Here is a 23322-nt window from a genome sequence, read left to right as displayed (position 1 = left end):
AACTCCAGCACAAAGCTCATCTTTTGTTAGATTTTTGTTAGGAAGTGCTATTCATTGGAATCAGTGTCTTTGTTTTTCATCTCACAAGAGGTCCAACCATATTCGTTATGCATTCAGTTTTTTAAATAGTGGCTTCCAAATGCATATCTGTAATTTGCATTATGTTAATTTCTAGTCAGAGCTCAGCATGTTTACTTAAGTGTTTTGGTGTACTATAGAATTTACGACAATGTTTCCTAAATTCTGTTTCTCATTCAACTGAATCAATGAGTCCATGATCTAATAACAAGAACATTTATGCTACAGAGTCAAACAGGTGAATAAGTGAAAACCTTTTATTGAATGACTTGCAAAAGCACAACAGTGTTTTAGGAAGGTCTGATGATCTACCTGTTTTAGAAGTTCAGGAAATAATTCCAAAATTCTCAATGTTAGCAAAGAAGTTATTGTGTTCAATTGTTTTAACAAACAAAAACAACACCATTAGAGTCAGACGCTCAAGTTCTCTAAGATCTGAGATGTCTATTAGGTGATCCATGAGAAAACATCATGTTCAGTGAAACCGAAATGCCATGGCTTGGGAAACGGGAAAACTATTTTAGTACTTTATTTACTGTAAGTTGCTTTACATTATAGAAAGATATTGCATATTTCTTAGCTTCCTATCTTATTTCTAAACACCAGCATTAGTCGCTTCCCAAGATGTGACACTACATGACCCAAACACCCCACTACCTCTCACTCTCACAAGATATAAATAGGGATAGGAACTTTCTGACTAGTTACCAAAAGGCCCGGAAATCAGTTCTCTCTCTCTTGTAAGTTTGACCTCAATACCATCCCATTGTTTAATTTACTACAGTGCCAATGGCGGTCAATAACTTAAATAAAACTCCATGATTATTGCAAATTTATCATACTCAGAAGGAGGTACGAAAGAATAACTCAGCACCTCACAGCCATTAGTTCATTATGGAAGGAGGGTAAAAACATTAAATCACAAGATTAGCCCTTGTCCTCTTTAGGGCAATGCCTTACACAATATTGCTTTGTCAATAACCAAGAGTAGGGGGCTAAGGCTTGTATGGAAAAAGGCTGGCACTGAGATCTAGCATCAGGATTGTGGCAACAAAGATCACTGTTAATAAGAATGCTTCCAGAATCAATGTCCTCTCATTTAAACACTGCACCCAGCAATCCTGTTCCTAGGTTTACTTCGTGATGGTCTGAAAAACATGCCTATCTGAGCAACATCCTCTCGTTCAGAAGGATCGGGGCAGAATCATTAAAATATTCAGTGTCCATGTGTAGGTCCAGAAGGGGTTTGTGCGCCAGTTTTGCTGAAACTTTGCTGGCTTTATCACATATTATCACATTACTCCAGAAGGCCTATAACTTAGTGTATGGCATGCAGATAGTATAGCTCTGAAACATTGAGACTTAAACACTGCTCTGTGTTTCGTAGTATTTTCTGCAGACAGTGCAATTTCAGGAAAGACAGGTGCGTAGACCTGTTCTCAGCCTGTGCACTACAGGAAGATGAGTTCATGACAGAGCCCCACAATCACCGTTTTATACTTTCAGTCCTACTTCTCATATGTCAAAATGAAGTTTGGAAGTTATGAGGTTGAAGCAAGTCTTGACAGTTTGCAGAATCACTTGTACAAACCCCTGTGGCTTCACTTAATGGAAACATATTGACCTGTGCTTGTCCTTTTCTCCAAGATGGAAAATGCCCTTGGACAGTGTGTCCTGCATGGAGTACAAACTTAAAGTGCCTTGTACAATTCAAACTCATATATGGCAGGAACACATTCCCATACTGCTTTCAAGTAAATAAACACCCACGTAATATTTAAAGACCAATGCTAAGATCCCTTGCTGTGGCTTTCAAATAAACACAAAATGACATAGACATGGCCTAACAATGTAAAAAAAAAAAAAAAAAAAAAGCTCATTTTCTGTAGAGGCAAATTACACAAGGCAGGTTGTGAAGTTTCTTTACTACCTCAGCTTCTTTTTCATACAGTTTCACAGTCTGCTGTTACCAAAGACCATATAGCTAAGAGCATGCATATGAATTTTAAAACGTTCTGTAAATGTGAAGGAATTTAAAACTGGAGGCTAAAAATGTAGTTGGCATCCTCATATTGACTCGTGAAAGAAGTGCATCAAACTGAATTTTGGGCCAGATGTATCAAACGAGTTTGCATTCGCAAACGGTGTGAATCACAAAATTCCACCGTTTGCGAATGCAAAATCGCCTTTCATGATTTTTTAAAGCAATTTGCAGTGCAATTTTAAGGAATCGCAAAAATTGCGAATTTGGCATTTAGGAAATGCAATTACCACAAACTCAAGTTTGGTGGTAAGCATGTGCAATTTTAAAAAATGCATTACAAATGAATTTTTTTAAATGACATGTAGCGCACACATGCACTTTGGGCATGTGTGCGCTTTACGTGCCACAAATATTTTTTGGGGGTGCATCAAAGGGGGCCTTACGCCCCCAGTACCCTGGGGTGTGCATTACCTAATTTGCGAATTCCTAAAAGGAATTTTCAAATTAGGTAATGCAAAACCATTCGCACCTATAGGGATGAATGGAGTCCAATTCCCTAATTGCGATTTGGTAATAGCGATTGCGCTTTTTAAGAAATTGCTATTACTGAATCACAATTTTCATACATCCCATTTAACATTTCTTAAATAGCGATTTCTTAAAAATGTATCTAAATGTATGCACATGCTTTACAAGTGGTGGGACTGGATTTGCTTGGGTTTGTGTACTGAGAAATCAAATAGACAGCAAGGGGAAAAAAATAAAAGTTATTTGAAAGCTCCAATTCAAGGAAAAGGCACAAAGAAAAGAGTTGGGAGCATGAACAATTAAATGAATAATTGACCATACAAATGAAGAGGGACAGAAGGAAATATAATCAAATTTCTTTAATCATATTAGAAAAACACCATCACTGTGATTTTGTATGGAGACAAAAAGAGTAAACACTGATCACCACTCATTTTTCCCTTTTTGTAAACACTGAAAAAACAGCACCATAATTGATAACAAATAGAAACTGAAAACAGGAAAGTCTAGTTATAATACAAATATGGGCCTTGTGCTCTAAGTGGAAGTGCTAGCTTACCCTTTGGTGGAGCAAGAGAAGAATGCCAGTGTCATGCTTCAGGAAGGCAGTTTAGCTCTTTTATCATATCTTTGGGCAATCTTGGGATAAATCTGTTCTCCACGCCATCATCATTCTAGTCAGCAAGTTGCCTAATAGCAACAAGGTTCAGCAACTCTCTTACTTATCACACGTCTCAGTAGGCAGTCCATTTTTTATTTAAGACATACTTAATTTTGCAGAATACTGAACTCTGAAAAAGCAAAGATCACTTTAAATAAACAAAACCAAAAGCAATTCAAGCAGTCAACAAAAAGAGGAAATAAGTGTAATTTTTCATCCATTGGTTCATATGGATAGCTGCTTAGCGGCCCATGTCATGTATGACACATTAAGCAAGTTCTGGTTTTACAGTCAATATACCATTGCATTCTAGATCTTGTAAATTTGTTTTTTTAGCATTAAACATAGGTTTAGAAATTCCATCATGTAAACTGTTACAGTTCAAATCCCAGGCCTGGTTGAACTTGTCACACATGACAGGGTATTTCTTGGAACTATGCAAAAAGAGTTGTGTCTCTATATGTGTGTCCCTGTGTGTTACCTGGTTTCTAGGCAGCCTGTTATAAAATAACTAATTTTTAAGTGTGATGTGTATATATGTATTCAGCACCCTCAAAACAAATTACTCATGCATTAGAAAGGAAGTGTTAAAATGCCCCATTCCTTCTCTTTCGTCATTTTAAGCGTGATTATTTAGTCTGAATAGTTTTTAAATTTCCAGTCTGGTACATGCAGTCCTGCATTTATTATGTAAATAACAGTACAATACACAATAAAAAAAAAATCAAAACCAGGATGAGATGCTTGTCATCAGACAGCTAAAGGTCTCTTTGACGTAATATGGTCACATATTGCACATTATTGTGTCGCTAATGGGATATCACCCTACATACCTAGAATTCACATAGGGCTGTGTTCCGGTGCTGTAAAATACACTGTGCACAACACACAGAGTTCGCCTAATCCGAACACTGAATGATCTTGCGGTGCCCAGTGTACTTAGGAGGCACATCACCCTGCGTACCAATCATGCCATCATTTTACCTCCTGTTTCACATCACACTCTGCTGCTCCTTCATATGGCTATGTATTACTCTTTGGGTGTGATGATGCATGTAAGTTTGTAGTTTGGTGCACATGGGCACTTGTAGGTCTGCTGGACTTTCCAATAATATGTGTAGATATATTTGTCTTTGTGTATGTGTTGATAGGCATACATGGCCATATGTTGTGTGCCTCTGTTTGCATGCAGTATACAAAAGGCAGAATTTGTTGGCTATGTTAGTGCTTATTGTATGAGATGCCTATATGAATTAAGCCTGTTATCATTTGGCATTTAAAATTAAGATAGTTACCTTTTAATAATACATTTTCTTTGCAGGCCGGAATATTTCAAGAATTTAGTGTCCAAGATGATGATGCCTCTGTAACCTTTCGTATCAATCTCACAGTGCTTCTAGACTGCTTGACCATTTTTGGTGGAAGTGCTTTACCAGGTAAGACAGTCATGATTGTGGGTAACAGTTCTTAGGTATTCTTCTTCAATGTACAGCTTAAATCTTGCAATGAACTCTGTTCAACATTGGGCCCTTATACTCACTTCCTTAATTGTGTAGCCCAAGGGGTTGCTTCATTATGTTATTTTCTTTCTATGACAGAAGGAAGCAAAAAATGTGAGACCTATAACCTTTACCCTTGATGTTTATTTTAGCAAGTGCTATGCTACAAGCCGAAGGAATACCTCCTTAGTAAATGTGTAATGGAGCACATCAAGTGTCAGGAAATGCGTATCGGTGCAGGTAGAGTACCATACATTGAGATTTTGAGAGTGTCCCTTATTACAGGTGACTATATCATTCATGTCTCAGGATTTTTCTTCTTTTCCTCCATTAGAGTCTGACATTGAGCTCTTGGTGGGAGAACGGGGGTAATGTGGTGGGGGGTGAGGGACTGGGAGACTGGCAGAGAGCTTCACATTGAGCTCCAAGGGTTGGCCTTCAAGCACTCATGGAGTGTGTCACACTAAGGTAGGCAAGTAAAGTGCTGTATGATTATTTTTGTTTATAAAGCATACATCCACTCGTATGGAGTATCTTGGTGCTACCAAAGGACATACTCTACTAAGCTCAGCTAGATGTTGAATAGTCAATACTGAGGCAACCAGCTTCACCTATATACTTCAGACACTATTGTGAGAATGGGCACATTTTCATCTTCTTCCTGAACCTATGTAGAGTAAGCTAGGAATGGATAATCACTGGGATGCTGTTCCAGAGTTTAGCTCCTGGACCCCTGAGGCTATACCAGCTTTGTGTTCCTACATTCTGGGACTTAAAGATGGTCTGATTTAATGATCTTAAGGCATGTCCGAGTGTGAATTTTGTAAATTTGTTAGTCCAAAAAGTGGGGCCCAGTTTGTTGAAGGTCCTGTACACCATACTAGGACATGAAAATGTTCAATTTCTGAACTGGTAGCCAATAAAGTTGATTGAGAAACGTGGAAGCACCCTCATATTTCTACAAGTTAAAGATAAGTCTCACCATGCATTTTGGATTTAGACTGCAGTTTGTGAATGCTCCTCCTAGACAGCCCTTGGTACAATGAAGTGCAGAGATGTGAACGTGATTGGATTAATATATTTGCCTTAGTAATCCTCTAGGCAAAGGCGAGAAAAGGTAAAATCTGTTTAAAAATATAGAGATTAAAAAGTATGTTATTATCACCTAAGCAGTATCCTTAGTGAAACTCAGATGTTCTTCCATTGTTTCCCAGAATATTCAGAAGCCAAATTGGGGTGAAGCAAATCCGGTTTCCCAGAATCTTCAGAAGCCAACTTGAGGATGGACAACTGCTCAAATTAAAAAGGCCAGACAGAAGATTTCCAAAGAGTAACTTTGGTTGAGACAAGCAAAATCCCTGACTTTGACTGATTCAGTTTCAAAATGTTGCTATCCTTGGAATCCCTTAGGGCTCACAAGTCTCAGGCAAACTATGGCTTGATGCTGCCATTGTGGTTTACGATTAGCTGTTAGCTTTATTAGGGCATCAAAACCGCCTAAGAATCAGTTCTGAAGAAGAGATTAAATAGAAGCATATAGCAAGAAACCTTCCTGTACTTGCCAGTTCAGGGCTTTAGGTTCTGAGCTAAATTTGCCCATCTGTATTTGAGTTCGATCTGTGAGGAAGGCTGATAAACAGTCTTGAGCAGTGCCACTCACACCCTGAAAGTCTTTGAATCAAGATACATCGCTTCACAGTATCAAAGGCAGACGCAGACCTAATAAAACCTACCCAGAGTCGCTTTTGTTTAGCATCATCCTTAGATCATCAATTACAGAGGTCATCACCGGCTCCAAGCCGAAGCCAGGAAAATAGTCTACTTGCTTTCTGTCCAGGTTGTTAGTAATTTCCACATATTGTTGGGAGTTGAGCAGTGACTATTCACTGTAATAAGTGCCAAGTAGGGCAAGAGACAGATTGACCTAAAATTAGCCTGAACCTCTGCACCAAACCGTGCTTCCTAAGTAGCAGATGGACTATTGCTTTCTTGAAATCACTTGGCACCACCTCTGTATTAAGTGATGTATTGCTGTTTGTGACATAGAGGCGCAAAAGCCTGGTGGCCTATTAGGACTCAAAAAAGCTTTGCACTCTTCTACTGAAATGATGGCTAGCTTATTTTTCCCAAATTGTAAAGAGGCTGTCTTACCACACAATTCCCACGAGGTACCTAAAGATTGGCTACAAACTCCACTAGGGTTTTCATCACCTGCTCAGAGAAGAAATTGGCCAATCTATTAACCAGTTCTTGTGAGGGAGAGATTTTGTCAACAAAGGCCACCAAGCTATTCAGCAATAATTGAAACAAATCTCCTGATTCGAGTAGTACCTCTTCCATGTGTCGCTGAAAATTGAATTGTATTCCTACAGACTTTGGACAAACCTAATTTTGCCAGACTAATAAGACTTCAACAGATTGCTTTGAGGCATGTTAATTGGGTTTTCTACTTATTTAATTCACTGCCTCCTTAAACCTATAAAGTTTAGTTTCAAAATTAGTGATTTCCTCCAAGAAACCAGTTGATTTTTTTAGGCTTCTGGCAGCTCTCGCAGAAAGATTGTGCAGTTTTAGTTTCTGCTCTTTCATTAACCTACTAAGACCGGTTGGTGAAAGGTTTTCCCTAATGGTTTTAAAATATACACAGAAAGGGTCTCTCCAAGTAATTTGCATGGCTTGAGTGAATTCAGTATGCTGATTTGACCTAAAAACTATGTCTGGGGTATAGCATGCCCTGTATATGAAGACATTTATTTACACCCTGACCACCTAGAGATTTCCCTTGGAGTACCTCAAACAAATGCTAATTGTGGTTCTCAGAGACTAGACCACACCCTGAATAGTAGAGGATCTGATGGCAACTTGTGAATTCTCTTTGCGTCTGCTGCTAGAGAATGTGCTGCTTGCACTCTGATGAGCTCTTCTATCTCCCATATAGAGTACGCACAGGCTTATACTAATGGTAAGTACTTTATATAAAGTAGAGCCTTATACTGGGTCCCAGGTAACATAGGTACCCATCGTCTAGCAACATGCCTCAAAATGGTCTCAAGGAGCAGTATCTTAGCACAGATGGAGTTCCTCATATAGATCTGGGTTAAGTTACCTAATGTGGGTAGGTTGTCTTACACAGAGCCTGCTCGATGCTCCAAGATGTGTAAGTCTCATACTGAGATTTTGGGGTATATCCTTAGTGCACAATGACCCCACATATTTGGTTGTTTCTTCTCCTTTTCATGCAGGTAAAAGTGCCTTTAAAGACATAAAAAGTGTTCATCATGACTTAGGAAAGTGTTCTTCGTAGAGAACTCTAGGAGGTGATACTCAAGCTCTGGTCATGTGCTCTTCACAGTTCTGTTGCTCTTTAATTCAGATGGAGTGATGCTTGTTTAGCTGTAGCAGAAAGAGGGCCTTACTTTTTACCCATTATAGTTGTTAGGGTGGAGCGCGCGCCAAGCGCTCTGGACCATGTTGTAATATCTTTAAGTGGGCTTCTAACCATGCCCATGTCACGCCCGTCACTTTCATTAGTTTGTGGGCTTGCCTTTTAAAAATAGATTGATTCTATTTGTGAAAGGCATGCATATGTCATGCCTTTGCTGGTGTTTAGCCCTCCTCAAGCGCACCGGTAAACTACTGAAAACATACAAGGCTTTGTGTTTTCAGCTGGTTTCTGGACTACTTTATCTTTTCATTTCCTGCGCAGCGCGATCTCCCTGGGCAGAAATTGAGCGCTTTGCATGTCATGGCGACCATGGGCTCGCATATGTGAAACTTTTGTACTTTTCATTATTAGTTTATGAGGCAAAAAAAGTCCGGTTAGGAGTTTACAACGCTAAAAGCTGTAGCGCGAGCAAATGCGAGACCTGTTGCATTGCAAATGCTTGTTTCTTAGTGCAGCTATGGTGCCCCACCCTGAGTCCTACCCTCTATTGTACGTAGATAGTGTCACATAAAGCCCAAATATTTACTCCTTAATTTAGACATTGTACCTCCCAGTGTATTGCAGGCGATAGTGGTACTACCACTGCATGCTCTGGTAGAGTTCTTCAAAGCAAGTGCCAAGAAGACTGCAGGACTACCACAACACTGTTTCAAATTTACAGAAGAGCTGAAGACACTCTTCTTTAAATAACTCTACAGGACGATGAAGTAGCAGTCTCCTCCTCTCAGAACCCAGCTACCCATCTAATCACTCATTGTCCGTATCTTTTCCATTCACACTGTACACCACTGTGCTTCCTTTCTGCAAGGTTTGTGTTATTCAGATACCACAAGCATTCTGCCTGGACCAGTGCATGATACTGTTTCGCAAGTGGGCCTCCTTGGTGTGAGGGTAGAGTGCCTTACACTGAAGCATTAAGCCTCAGGACAGTTTTGTTCTTAAAAGTAGAGTATCTCATAATACCCCGGGGGCCTGCTTTATCGCAGGTAGCAGGTAGAATGCCTTCCACTAAGCCCCAAATGTTTTTTTGGGGTAGGTAGTGTGTGATTCATGCTAAGCTCAATTCCATCTCGCCCGACACGATTTGCTTCAGTGCAAATATTTGTGCCTTATACTGGTGTCCAGAGGCCCAGTTAATTGCAGATAGAGTGCTTGTACTAAGTACCAGAAGTGTCTCTTACGGACGTAATTCCAGCAGGCCATGGGATAGCGATAATAGACAGCCTCAACCTGTAACTAAAAGAGACTTATACTGCCTCACTTTGAGGCCAAGTATAGTCTTAGTAGAGCATGTAGATTACTACACTGTGAGCCACAAGAGGTCTTTGTGGGTTAGGTCGATTTCTTGACATTAAGCACCAAGATAATCTTAGGACCACAGAAGCTCCTTAGCTTAGGTTGAATGACTCACCCGAATTGTTTATTTCAGAAGCATTTTTTTAAACAAATGATATTATGTCAGTGACATTTCTGATACGCAAATCGCCCTGTGTACGTTTAATTCGTTGCAGGATCTGTTGCAGCTCCTGAATGCCGCATGACTGCGGCACTCACTTTTTGTACCCGTTTTATGTCTGAAATTCTAGATTGTGCCATTAGTGCATCATTGTTATTAATAGGAATGTCTGTATGTAAGTCAAACCTAACAACCACAGACCATGCGCATTCTCTAACAGGTCAATTACTGGTGATTGAGCATTTACTGCTGAATGTCCTCCTTGTCCCAGGACACGCAGCTAAGCGTCCGTGAAAGTGTATCTGAGTTTATCAGAGGTTTAAACTGTTGAAGACTGCTCATATATTCATGAATCGTTTTAGCGAGTTGGTTCACAGTCACTCAGTATATGCTATAAAATGAACTAACATACTATTGATCGTATTTAAAACACACACTGGTTGAGTCTGGATGTCAATAGCGCTATTCTCAAGATGGTGTCAGCTGTTGTTGTTATTAACTATTACCAGTGCAAGGTCTTTTCTAAAATAAGAATGCTGCTTCCTTTTGTCTTCAGGAGCATCAACGGCTCTGCGGATGTGTTACCAGGGCTATGGACATCCACTGACTCTGTTTCTGGAGGAAGGTGGGGTGGTGACTGTTTGCAAAATTCACACCCAGGAACCTGAAGAGACGCTGGATTTTGACTTTTGCAGTACTAATGTCATTAATAAAATCATTTTGCAGTCTGAGGGCCTTCGTGAAGCCTTTTCGGAACTAGACATGACCAGTGAGGTCCTGCAAATTACCATGTCTCCGGATAAGCCTTTTTTCAGGTATAGTGAAACAGTGAAAGGCAGCAAGCACCTGCAGCTTTGGATCAGATAGTGTGGTGTTTTGACTGCTTTATGATTTAAATTTGTATTTGTATTAGAAGGCAAGCAAGGGATAAGATAGATTGTTCTGCATTGTATTTGCATTGGAGGAGAAAGAGTATATGCTAGTTTTAGGATTACATAGACATTATGGAATATTTATAGTTATTCATTCTAAATGACTGATGGATATTTTAATAAATTAAATACCATGAATGTCCTTATCAGCTAAGTTCATAATGTTTATTTGATTTAAATTCATAAACTTTAAAGAACAGTGTTAATATTCATACAAATCCTTTTAGGGTTCATTGTATTGCTTCTTGTGTAGCACTTTCCTATACAAGTAATCTCCAAACAGCTTTTAGAGTGGGCAAGCAAGTACTTGCTTCATTTGTGTACTTTATCTACCCTGAGTGAGTCATGAAGCATACCAATTTGTATCAGGTTCCTATGCATCTTTCAGCATGCATGGTTGAAAGAGTGTTAGTGCTCATTTAGACCACATGGGATATTTTGGGTGAGATGGATACATTGTAGAACATCACATTTGTAGACGTTAGTAAGGTACTTAGTGTTGTTAGTTCATACTGTTCACTAGACTTACCCAGTGAGCAGTGTATGGACAGAAATAAACTTTATTTAAACATTTGTATAAATTTGAAGATAAAACTGATAAGAAGCATGCTCGAAAAATAATACTGCAGATACAAGTTCCCCTGTGACTTTTACTGATTAAAAACAAAATACCAAATTGTGAGTAAGAGAACAAAAAAAAGGAAGATGGTGAACCAAGGGGCACTGATTGCCTATGGTGATGATAATGATTCTTAATTAAAACGTGATTATCGAACAAATTTAAAGAGGCTTCCGCAAATATGCCATAGTCCATCAGGACTATTTCATTTACCCTGCTTCCTTAGGGAGTACAAGGAATGTCCTATTTTTGGATAGATCCATCATATTTGTGTGTCTACAACGGTTTACCTTTGTTTCTGTACAATTTCATTTTATAGTACAAACAAGACAGATTTTTCTCTTGCAACAATCATTATTATATCAAGTTTCTTTACATCCTGAGGATTTAGTCTTTGGTGGGGGGCTACCACTATCTTCTTTCTTACAGCTAACATTTCTGCTGGTCAGCAACAATTATTTCAATTTTTGTCGATCAGCACATTTGTGCTTTCCAGCACACAGTGTCCCATGTTGGGATAACCTTGGTTAGGTCAGAGAAGAGAGCTTTCTCCATGCAGAACACACCACTTACCTTTTGTGCTCCCCAGCAGCTTTCTTTTAACTGGGCATACATTTGTTCATATTAATTTGACTTTTAATGCTAATATCCCACTTCGGTGTCAGGTTGTCCACATTTGGAAACGCAGGAAGTGCCCACCTGGATTATCCCAAGGATTCAGATCTGATGGAAGCTTTCCATTGCAGCCAAACGCAAACAAACAGGTATATATTTAATGCATTTACATTTGTATACTTCTGTGTTATGTCTAGTTCTTTGATTTTCCACAGTGCAAGCATGTGTTGGATATATGTGATAGTGTTTATATAACAATGCTTACTTTTTGGTATCTTTTCTGTGTTACTTGTAATTTTCAGTATTTCTTAGAAGCCTTATTGTATTCCGCTCCTTTTATTTCTTCTCCTTTCTATGATGTTATGGTATTTGAGTTCAACCTAGAATGCTGCTACTTGAATTAAAAGCACTGGTCACTCAGTTGTTGCCTTGGAAGGCTAGTGGAAGCAGTGTAGACTCCCGTTTGGAATGAACTTCTGTCTCCTATACAAATGTCATTGCTCCTGGTAGATGGCAAAGTCCTTACACACACACTGTGTATTTTAAGCCAATCAAATTACAATCTACCAACTGCAAACAAGTGCCTGGTAACCCTCACTGGTGATTAATGCGCTATACAAATCGACATAACAACAAACATATGTTTCTATACAGACAAGGATTTGGCCAAAATAAGGCTCTCTTTCAAGCTAGTGCCAAAGTGCATCTCTATGAGCACTAGTTACCCACAGGTGCTATGCAATTAAACAAACTGGAAATACAAATTTAGAGGGCATGCAGACAAATAAATAGGCACAAACCATTACCTTCTTGGATACTCAATGTATCTTGCAAATGATATATTTACAAATCATCTTGCGTATTAAGCATTTCTTTACACCTTTAAAATACAGCCTGAATGTGATTTGCATTTATCCACAACCACTATCTCAAGGATGTTCTTAAATAGGTTTTTATTTAAAAAAAAAAAATTAAACAGTTGTATTTTATGAATTCTAAAGTTCAGGTGGAGTGAAACAAATAAAAGGGATTTTTTTCAAATCCTAACTTCCTATGTACAGTTTCCAACAGCCACCCCTCCCCCCGAGGAAGCTTTAAGCTTGTGAATAAATACTGTATAACCTGTTCATTTATAGCCTTTGATGTCAACACCAGGATGTTGAGTGAGCCTTCTAGAAAAAGGTGCAAAAGAAAGATACAATAAAAAGTGAAAATATTTTCATAAAACTAATATCACCAGAAAAGGTACATTGGGCCATGTGTCATGCTAAATAGTTTGCATGGGTTTATGGTACAGAGGGAGGGTTCCTTATTATTTTGGGATCAAGGTATACTTTTTCACTACAATGGTGTTTAAAACTGTGATGATGGTCGGCAAGATAAGCATTGCCATATTTGGAGCGGCTACTTCTAAACTGAATAGTGCGAAGCACTGAATGGGTTGAGGTGTTTGGCTCTATAAGATGACGAGGACTCTTCCAAAGAACTGATGGAACATAATGTGATTTTCCTTCTGAGAATATCGCAGGTGGATCACTTTTGTGCTTCGTGAACAATCTTGACAGTTCCTAATGTTTGAGCTGTACAGAAACTAATTTCTGGGAAACATAGTTTGCCATTCTTTTTAGAAATATGGGATTATAAAGCTAGGAGTTCATTTCTGCCTGCACCTGCAGTATTATCCAGTAGTGCTCAACGTAATTTATAAAAAGAAGCCACCTTACATTACCTAAAAAGATAAATAGCAATCTAGAAATAAAGACTTAGTAGACATAAGGAAACATGAAATAGCATATGACGATGGGTCCCTTGACTCAGTAGATAAAAGGAAGGCACAGGGTCTCTGTTACTGCTGTGGCTTTATATGAGAAAAGGTATGGCCGTCAGAATAGGCAGCATAGGGGAGCAGAGGGGCTGAGAATATGTAATCATGGCCTCAGTTTACTTCTAGAACACTGGGGGACTCCTCAGCCTGTGTTTCAGAGGGAATTAAGGAGTGCAGTCTGGGATCAAATTATTGCAAGTCTTGTTTCTAATTTGCAACTTGACAGGTGGTCTGTTTTCATTCACCTGTTCAGGAAAGAGCCCTTTTTAGATAGATTGCTATTCCCAAAGCTGACAATGCAGTCTCCCTAGCCTGCTAAATTTGTAACCACAATTCTTTTAAAGATTTTCAGTTCTTTGTGTCGCATAACTCCTGGCAAATTACCTTCCTCAACCATGGCAAGTTCTGTTTTTCTGAGGGCTTTCCAAATTACTTGTATTAAGCTCTTGATTTTTTTTCATCTAGCAATAATGCTATTTTATGACTTTGAAAGGGAATTGCTTCTCCTGCTAGGGCTCGGAGTGGGACAGAAAGTGGGAGCCCCCAGCTTTGATTTTAGTTCTTCTTGCCAGTGGAGTGAACCATAGCAGTGGAATTCTTGGCCTCATTAATTGCATCAAGAATGGGGTTTCCATTTGGAGTTTCTAGTTGTGGGCAATAGTTGGCCTTTGCTCTGACACATTTGTTGTTTTAGTTATGGGAAATGCCCCAGATGCAGGTCACTGTATATATTAGGAGTTTTGGATTTAAGTGAATGAATAGAATGCTTATAATTTTCCTTCGTATTTAGTCGAGACAAATTAGAGTTTTGCTTTAACTCTTTTAGACTTGGTAATTCCTTTCTCTGGTCTCCCGTCTTAATAGTAAAACATATTGTGGTGAACCCTATACTTGCTTGAATTATCTAAGATTCCTTCTGCAACAACTTTTGCTGCTGCAACATGCCCAGTTGAGTGTGGCGCAGTCATAGAAGTATTGGGTGGGTTAGAGATATTGCCAACACTTCTCGTGAGACATATTTTGCTTTGATCTAGCATTACCTGAATGCTGTTCTTGCTTGTCTCAAATTTTACATCCATTGGACTTTTTCTCTACACTGTTTCTCCCTATACTCACTATTGATTTCCTGCTCCATTCCCTTCTGCCATAACTAGTAAGTAATAAGCAACCATGATTGATGTGCGAAGTAATAGGTTGGCAGCTTTGTTCAATGATGTAGTGCTGGACTTCTGAGGAAATATGTTTGTTCATCAGCTTGTTTCCATTGTGTAATTTGCTTCATGTTTTAGCTTTCTTTCACAAACGGCCTATTTCTGCTGAATTTAATGTTCATTTTTATTCCCACTAGGTATAAGATCTCATTGCTGAAGCCGTCGACCAAAGCTCTTGCTTTATCCTGCAAAGTTTCCATTCGAACAGATAACCGGGGTTTCCTCTCCCTACAGTACATGATCCGAAATGAAGATGGACAAATCTGTTTTGTTGAGTATTATTGTTGTCCCGACGAAGATGTTGGTGAACCGGAAACATAACTACCGGTTACAGAGTGGATAATTAATCGATAGCACTGCAATTCATGGACTACCAGTATTAACAAAAGAAATGCATAACGACGAAAACATGTGAAAGCAAACTATCATATAAATACTACACATACACAACTGGTATTTGATTTCAGACACTCTAAACTTAAAACCATGGTGTACCTTACTGAGGTGTCAGCAGTTGGTGCATTGAAAGATATTCTGAGGAGCTTATCAATCTACCAATGGTAGTAATCAGAAAGGTAATAAAGGAAGCTGTCAGTAGACTGCAGGGCATCTTTTTTCATTCACCCCAGGTGTCTTAGCATCCTGTGTAGATGTACAGGGAAGGACCATACGGATTAAAATTTAAAAGAGGAGTCATAACCAAAGTCTGCCAAAGCAACATTTGTTTGTGTTAGATCATTCATAATACCTATGGATGTATTCAGACTTCATTATGGATATTCTTAAGTACTGTTGAGCTTCATGCTTGTCACTTATTTCGGCAAAGATTAGTCTCATGGAGGGCTGATGGTACGAAAACACCAAATTATGATGTCCCGGCTTTGGGAGAATCTAAATTTAAAAGGACCTTTGTTAGGAATCTAAAACCTTGTGAAAATGTTCTAAGGAAAAATATATAACGGCACAGCTAGATATGTTACGGTAATGCTCTGATGTGGCAAATTTCACCTCCCTGCTGTACCACTGTCACTTGCTTGACATGACTTTGCTAGGTTGTGATTAGCACTATACTGTAAACAAAAGTGTGTGCTACATGGACATTTACGCAAACCACTCCAACGGTTTCAGCAACAAGTGATATGTAATAAAGAATTTACGGCCTGTCCAGAAAGGGGTGACAGGGCCTGGAAGGTCCTCGGTCTAGGGAGAGTTATCTGTAAATTGAGACCTTTTAAAATAATTGTTATTTCCTATTTTGTTTTTGTTTGCTGTAAGGCCCTCTGTCCAGGAGGCGACATCTGTAAAGTAAAACCTTTTAATATTTGCTATTGCTTATTTGTCCAGTTATTAGTTTATTCCTGCAGATGCTTAGCACTAAAAAATACCCTATGTTCAAATGTGGCCTTCTTGTACACCAGTGTCATTTGAGGTAACTTAACATGGTGTATATACTTACATTGCAATTCAAGTCAGCATAAGTAATTCTTGTTTTTAGAAGGAAAGAAAGGCAATAATGCAGATGCGCTTTTCTTAAAAAGTGGAGCGTTTGGGAAGTTTTTAATTTGTGAATATAGACCAGATGAAAAGCCGTCAAATAGGACATCATTTTCATCTGTACACTTGGTCCTTTGTCAGGTTGTAGGAAAGTCCTCCTTTTTGCCCTGGTCACCCCCAAACGTTTTGGACAGGTACTGGTGGTTACTGACTCTTGGCTGTGCCCTGGGTACTGCTTATCAGTCCCAGGGCCAGTGCTCTGTGTAAAGTGGATATGCAAGTTAGGCTAATTATAATTGGCAAAGTTAACCTACCTATAAGTCCCTAGTATTTGGTAGGGCATGGAGGTTTAGGGACCCCAGCATAGGTAGTGCCCCCATAAGTACACTGCTGAGGTGCCCAGTGTCATTTTAAAGGCAGGCCTGCCTTGCTGGCTGCTTTTAAGTTAAAGTAATGTGCAAATTCGACTTTGGAATTAAAAGTAGTTCCAAATTCTTAAACTACCTTATTTTTACATATAAGTCACCCCTAATGTGTGCCCTATGTGCCCCTAGGGCAGGGTGCCATGTAACTATAAGCAGGGACCTTATAAAAATAGTTTTATAAGCCCTGGTGAGGTAAAACAACCAAATTCGTTTTTCCCTCATTGTAGTGAATGGCCTCCATAGGCTAGAATGGGGAGACTTTATTTTAATTTTAAAAGTCCCCTTAAGTAACAGATACCAAGAGTTTTGTAGCAAATTAATTGTTATAATAAATCCCACAACTTCCAGTTGTTGGATTTAGTATAACTTGTTCAAGTAAAGAGTTTTAAACTTTACCTGAAAAGTTGCCAACTTCAGCCCTGCAGTGTTTTTGCTGCTGTGCTCTGATTGGCCAGCCTCTGGCAGCCTGGCCAGGCTGCTTAATGAGATGTGAAGTGGCCTGGCTTCACACAAAGGGATGTGCCTGGGGGAGATCTCCCCTCAACAGATGGTGAGGCAGGAAGGGAGAGGGCTGCCAAACTGGTCTTCAAAGGCAGAGAAGGACATTTTAGGCAACCCAGCAACACCCCCAGATCCAGCAAACCCAGACAATTAGGTGCCCCCTTGATTAGATTAGGAGAGGGCAGGAGAGGTGTGTGTTTAGGATTTTTAGCCACACCAGTGTGTGGGCTCAGCCAGATGTAACCTCCAAAAATCACTTTCAGCCATGATGTATTTTTGAGGAATGTTGCTCCCTGGGATTGATTTTTGCCACACTTCACAGGAAGTGGTCATCACAGTGGGAAGGATCCTGCACCTGATTGGAGAACCGGGACCCCCCCTGTTTTTCACCCTGGAGCAGGGATAAAACTGGCAGACCTGCACCCACACCTCAGTTCCCTACCAGGAAGAACTACAGAAGGACTGCCCTGCTGGACCCCTGGCCTGCACCTGGACCCTGCACTCTGAAGGACTGCACCAGCTGCACACTTGGGCTTCACCACAAGAAGGACTTTGCCTGGCTTCAACTGGTTCAAGGAGGGACTCCACGTTTGCTACAGGTGAAAAATTGATAACCAGAGTCCCCTGCACCAAACCAACCAGCTGACCACTGTCCAGTGGCCAAAAAGGAGTTTGCGCTGGGTGCATTGTGGGAGTTGTAGTCCACACTCCCAAGGATCATCTCAGAGCTTCTGGAACCTTGGGGTGAGCTGTGGACCCCAAAAAACCTTAAAAGAACATCTGGGAGAAGATCCAGAAGTTTGGAGAACTTTTGAAAAAAAGCTCCATAGAGGGACGACTCGCCGCGGCAACAATAGCCGGTTTGCCTCAACCACGACCCGGCCTGATTTGCAGGTTCGTCCCGGTGAAGAAAATCTCCAAAAAAGAGACTAAGTCAGAACGTGGGAAGTTGACCGGGACCTCCCAGCCAGCGTATCCGAGGAGGGCCCCAAGGACGTCGTTTGCCCCGGTCGAAGGATTTTCACCTTGAAAAAACAACTAAGCCTGAAGGTAAATCTCCACAGAGGGCTCCCACGACGCGTATCCGGAGAAGAGTTCCAGGAGGTCGGATTGGACTGGCAGGTTCGTCCCACTGAAGAAAATCTTCAGAAAAACGACTTAGTCCGAAGATAAACATTTGACCGGGGCCTCCCGCGGGCTGTAGCCGAGCCGGGCTCCATCGCGGTCGGCCTTAAACTTTGCCCCGGTCGAGGTGCGACCAGATTAGCGCATTTTGTTTCTAGGCGCAAGAAAATAATAATTCTTTAAAAGTTCATATCTCCGGTTCCCCTTATCCGATTTTACTCGTTTGTGTGTCATTTTAAAGATAACAATGTAATCTATTTTCATAAATTGGCTTTGGATTTTTAAACTGTTTCCTGTGTTTTATTTAATTACTGTTTTGTGATATTTGAATGCTTTACACTCTGTCTACTAAGTTAAGCCTTGTCGCTTGTTGCCAAGCTACCAAGGGTTGAGCTGGGTTTAATTTACTGAGACCTAACTGGGCCTTAGTGGAGGTTACTGGCCTATTGCTAAGTGTAGGCACTTACCTGCCCTTACCAATAACCCATTTTCCAACACAGGTTAAATTTGTTCAGTTTATATGATATATTTAATTTGGATAAAGACTGCTGAGAAATCTAAAACTCCTATTTATGTGGAAAGTGCCATGAACAACGGTGCTTTGAAATATTCAGATTTTGACCAACTGATATACATATCTAAAATAATATGATTTACGTTCCTCTGAAGAAATTGCAGAGAAACATCCAAAGAGACAATCTGATATCCTTTCATCAGCGTATGTGCTGTTACTTAAAAGATTCTCTAACCTCTCAAATCAGTCAAAGCTACCATGGGCTTTTGACTCTGACTGACTGCAAACTCTGTTATGCCTTGATGCAAACTATGTAAGGCCCAGGTTATTGAATTTGTATTGTACATTTATAATTACAAAAAATGTTAAGCATTGTCAAACGGAGTTTATTTTCTTGAGAAATAAATGCAGTCACCTCGTAACCTGAATTTAGATTATGGCAAAATTAGCCAAGTGAACACTTAGATCATCTTGTTGTGTTGATTGATTTACTGACCTAGCCTTAAAGTCAAACATCATAGTTGACTGTTGTCATGTGTGTAAAACCAAAAGAAAAATCATGCTTCTCTCACCTATAAAATCTCTATTATATTGTTCAAGGTCAGAAAGAGGAGGGGCGTTTACAAAGCGTGGCACACATGGAGAGTATAACATTTTCTAGCTTTCACAACAAGACTTTTCAATTCTATTAAGGACGCGGGAGCAAGGATTATGCTTATCTCTCTCTTTACTGCAACACAAGGCAGCCAATAAAAATGCAGAAACAATAAAAACTACATTTCACACAATCACAGAGCCTCACAATCAATCAATCAATCAAAGGCATTTGTATAGCGCACTGCTCACCCGGAGGGTCTCAAGGCGCTGGGGGGAGGGAGGGGAACGCTAGTGCTCGAACAGCCAGGTCTTGAGTTGCTTCCTGAAGGCGAGATGGTCTTGCGTTGTCCGGAGGTGGATGGGGAGGGAGTTCCATGTCTTGGCTGCCAGGTAGGAGAAGGATCTTCCTCCGGTGGTGGCTCTGCGGATGCGGGGGACGGTGGCGAGAGCGAGGCTGGCGGAGCGGAGCTGGCGGGTGGGCTTGTGGAAGGTCAGGCGGCTGTTGAGGAACTTGGGGCCCAGGTCGTGGAGGGCCTTGTGTGCGTGGGTGAGGAGTCGGAACGTGATTCTTTTGTTGACGGGGAGCCAGTGCAGGTCTCTCAGGTGTCCGGAGATGTGGCTGTGTCGGGGAATGTCCAGGATGAGTCGTGCTGAGGCGTTCTGGATCCGTTGGAGTTTCTTCTGGAGTTTGGCGGCGGTGCCGGCGTGGAGGGCGTTCCCGTAGTCCAGCCGACTGGTGACGAGGGCCTGGGTGACCGTCTTCCTGGTCTCGGTGGGGATCCACCGGAAGATCTTTTGAAGCATGCGCAGGGTGTTGAAGCATGAAGATGAGACGGCGTTGACTTGTCTGGTCATCAAGAGGGAGGAGTCCAGGATGAAGCCTAGGTTGCGAGCGTGGTCCGTTGGCTTGGGGGTGGCTCCCAGGGCGGGGGGCCACCAGGAGTCGTCCCAGGCGGAGGGTGATGATCCCAGGATGAGGACCTCCGTCTTGTCTGAGTTCAGTTTCAGGCGGCTGTTCTTCATCCATTCGGCGACGTCTTTCATCCCTTCGTATAGGCTGGCTCTGGCGGCGTCCAGGTGGCTGGTGAGGGAGAGGATCAGCTGGGTGTCGTCGGCGTAGGTGATGATCTTGAGGTTGTGTTGACGTGCGAGGGGGCTCATGTAGACGTTGAAGAGGGTGGGGCTGAGCGATGACCCTTGTGGAACGCCGCAGATGACTTCGGTGGCCGCTGACCGGAACGGGGGGAGGCGGACTCTCTGGGTTCTTCCGGCGAGGAATGAGGTGATCCACTCCAGGGCCTTCTCCTGGATGCCGGTGTTGTTCAGGCGCTGTACCAGGGTGCGGTGGCAGACAGTGTCGAACGCTGCGGAGAGGTCCAGGAGGATGAGGGCCGCAGTTTCCCCATTGTCCATTAGGGATCTGATGTCGTCTGTGGCTGCGATGAGGGCGGTCTCCGTGCTGTGGTTGGCTCGGAAGCCGGATTGCGAGTGGTCGAGGGATCCGTTGGTCTCGAGGAAGGCGGCTAACTATCTGTTGACGGTCTTCTCAATGACTTTGGCATGAAACGGGAGGAGCGAGATGGGGCGGTAGTTCTTGAGGTCGGAGGGGTCTGCAGTTGGTTTCTTCAGCAGGGCACTGATCTCGGCGTGTTTCCAGCACTCCGGGAAGGTGGCGGTGTTGAAGGAGGCGTTGACGATGTCGCGGAGGTGGGTAGCGATGATGTGGTTGGCCGTGTTGAAGATGTGGTGTGGGCAGGGGTCCATAGGGGATCCGGAGTGGGTGGTGTACATTGTGCGTGTTGTGTCTTCGGTGCTGACTGGGGTCCAGGTGCGGAGGGTGGCGGTGGGGGGCATCGGTTCGGTGGTGGGGTTCGTGGTTGGTGGGCCGAAGCTGTTGTGAATGTTGGCGATCTTGTCGTGGAAGAAGGCTGCGAGGGAGTCGCAGAGGTCTTGGGAGGGAGTGATGTCATTGTTTCCGGCGTCGGGGTTGGAGAGCTCTTTGACGATGCTGAAGAGTTCCTTGCTGTTGTGGGTGTTGTTGTCCAGTCGTTCCTTGAAGAAAAATAATGACTCCCTCAATATATAACATAAAGCAAGTAAAGTCTGTCCTCTTTCTTTGCTGCTTCGCACAAGAGATAAGTGCCACAATAGTTTTAATCTTTATTGTACTGAATTTTTCTTTTTATGTGATTTGTGAGGCGCAGCGAAATTGCCTTCAGGCGCCCGATCTTATGTCACATTCAACAGGGTTTTGCCGCGTTGCCTGGGAGACGGTCCTTCGACCTTTCGATTAAAGCCGGTGGGGGGGCCTCAAGGGCAGCGCGGCCTCCGCGAGCAGTCTGCTTTTTATTGCCGTGATCGCACTTGCATTTAACTCGTACATTTTGAGTTTTTGCAGCGTGCGATCGTCGGCAATCCTGATAGAGGGGTCCTGTGCTCCCACGCTCCCCGTCCTACGCCCGTTGGGTGCTACAATAATACTGTCAGAGCTGTGCTTGAGGGGATAGATGTGTCAGCCCCCCATCCCCCTGTATATTTGTTCATAATTCACCAGCAGGGGTCCTTTTGGACCTTTTGACACCAGGGCTCTCCCCCACTTGTTGACTTTGCAGCAGTGTATTTGGGACCTCCAAAAGAAAAAATTTCTACACTGCCATCATGGCCCAACAGGATGACTGCTATGGGGACTACAATGAACAGCCTGGCCAGCAGCACATGGAGGAACGCCTAGTGGAGACTCTACATTTTCATGTGCAAGACTCTCTAAATAAGGCGTTAGTAAAAGCCTTGCGCCCTTTTGCGCAACCTATATTTAATTGTGGCCTCAGGCAATTTGATGCAGGCTCGGGGAACCCCACCCCAAATGAGGTCAATTTAAAGGAGCCCAGCCGGTCAGATTATGACCCCTTTGAACACACCATTAACGCGGTGTTAAAACGACCACGAATATAGTGCTTTTCTTAGACAAGGAGCTGATCCAATTGCGCAGTCAGCACGCAATTCCATGGACACATTCTTAACTTCTGATTCGGAGGATAAATCCTCATCTGATAAATGCAAGGACAAGTGCAAAACGTGCCATTCTGATCCTTCCCCCCTCTGGCTAAAAATCTCTTATTCGATCCGAACAACATCATACATCCCAGGTCCTCTGAGTGGACTCCTTGTCCTGAAGTGGCTGCTTATGTGCAATCCAGACTCAGAAAAAGCTTTGAGAAAGACATTCGTAGCACCCTACGATCAGAGTGTCCACGCCATGCTCTCGAGGGGAACGTGTCGGAGACCCCTGAGTTAGACCCGCATATGATGACCTTTCTTAAGAAGTTCTCTAAAGTTTTTATTGTTTCTGCATTTTTATTGGCTGCTGTGTGTTGCAGTAAAGAGAGAGATAAGCATACTCCGAAGCCTCCGGTCCTGATATAGAATTCCTCTTTCCCCGCGTGTCAGTGCCTACAGGGAAAGGCAGTAAGGGAAGATGAAGCTTTTTTTGATGGGATATTTACAATCAGTGTATCTAAACCCCTATATCTAAAAACTTCAAACGCCCCTGACGCGTGCCGCCATGGCTCGGTGGAGGTGCCCTGGAACAGGGGGCCCTTGAGCAGGTTGTAGGCCGGATTAGAGCGCCGGGGACCGCAGGTGACGCTGGAGCTGCTGGGGGCCTTCGCGTCTAGCTAGATGACAAGCGGTGGTCCGGTCGATCCCCTGATTCATGGTCGCCGTGCGGGTGAGGGAGAGACGCCGGAGAGGCACTGACTTGAGGGAGCCTTGGACGGGCCTAGCGGAGCGATGGTCCGTGAGCGCTCGTGAGGC

General features: G+C 42.2%; 1 protein-coding gene across 3 annotated transcripts in view; it reads left to right on the top strand.

Annotated features, from left to right (window-relative positions):
* The window catches only part of RAD1 (RAD1 checkpoint DNA exonuclease), a 75410-nt gene extending 59233 nt beyond the window's left edge, over positions 1-16177 (top strand). For all 3 annotated transcript variants that reach the window (XM_069220718.1, XM_069220736.1, XM_069220727.1), the window contains exons 3-6: positions 4573-4687; positions 10208-10466; positions 11868-11966; positions 14991-16177. In XM_069220718.1, coding sequence (XP_069076819.1) covers positions 4573-4687; positions 10208-10466; positions 11868-11966; positions 14991-15174 — 657 coding nt within the window. In that variant the 3' untranslated portion in view covers positions 15175-16177. The remainder of the gene's footprint in view (positions 1-4572; positions 4688-10207; positions 10467-11867; positions 11967-14990) is intronic.
* Positions 16178-23322: the final 7145 nt, after the last annotated feature.

Source organism: Pleurodeles waltl, chromosome 1_1 (assembly GCF_031143425.1).
Source record: "Pleurodeles waltl isolate 20211129_DDA chromosome 1_1, aPleWal1.hap1.20221129, whole genome shotgun sequence".
Taxonomy (NCBI): domain Eukaryota; kingdom Metazoa; phylum Chordata; class Amphibia; order Caudata; family Salamandridae; genus Pleurodeles; species Pleurodeles waltl.
This window is presented reverse-complemented; position numbering and strand designations above follow the sequence as displayed.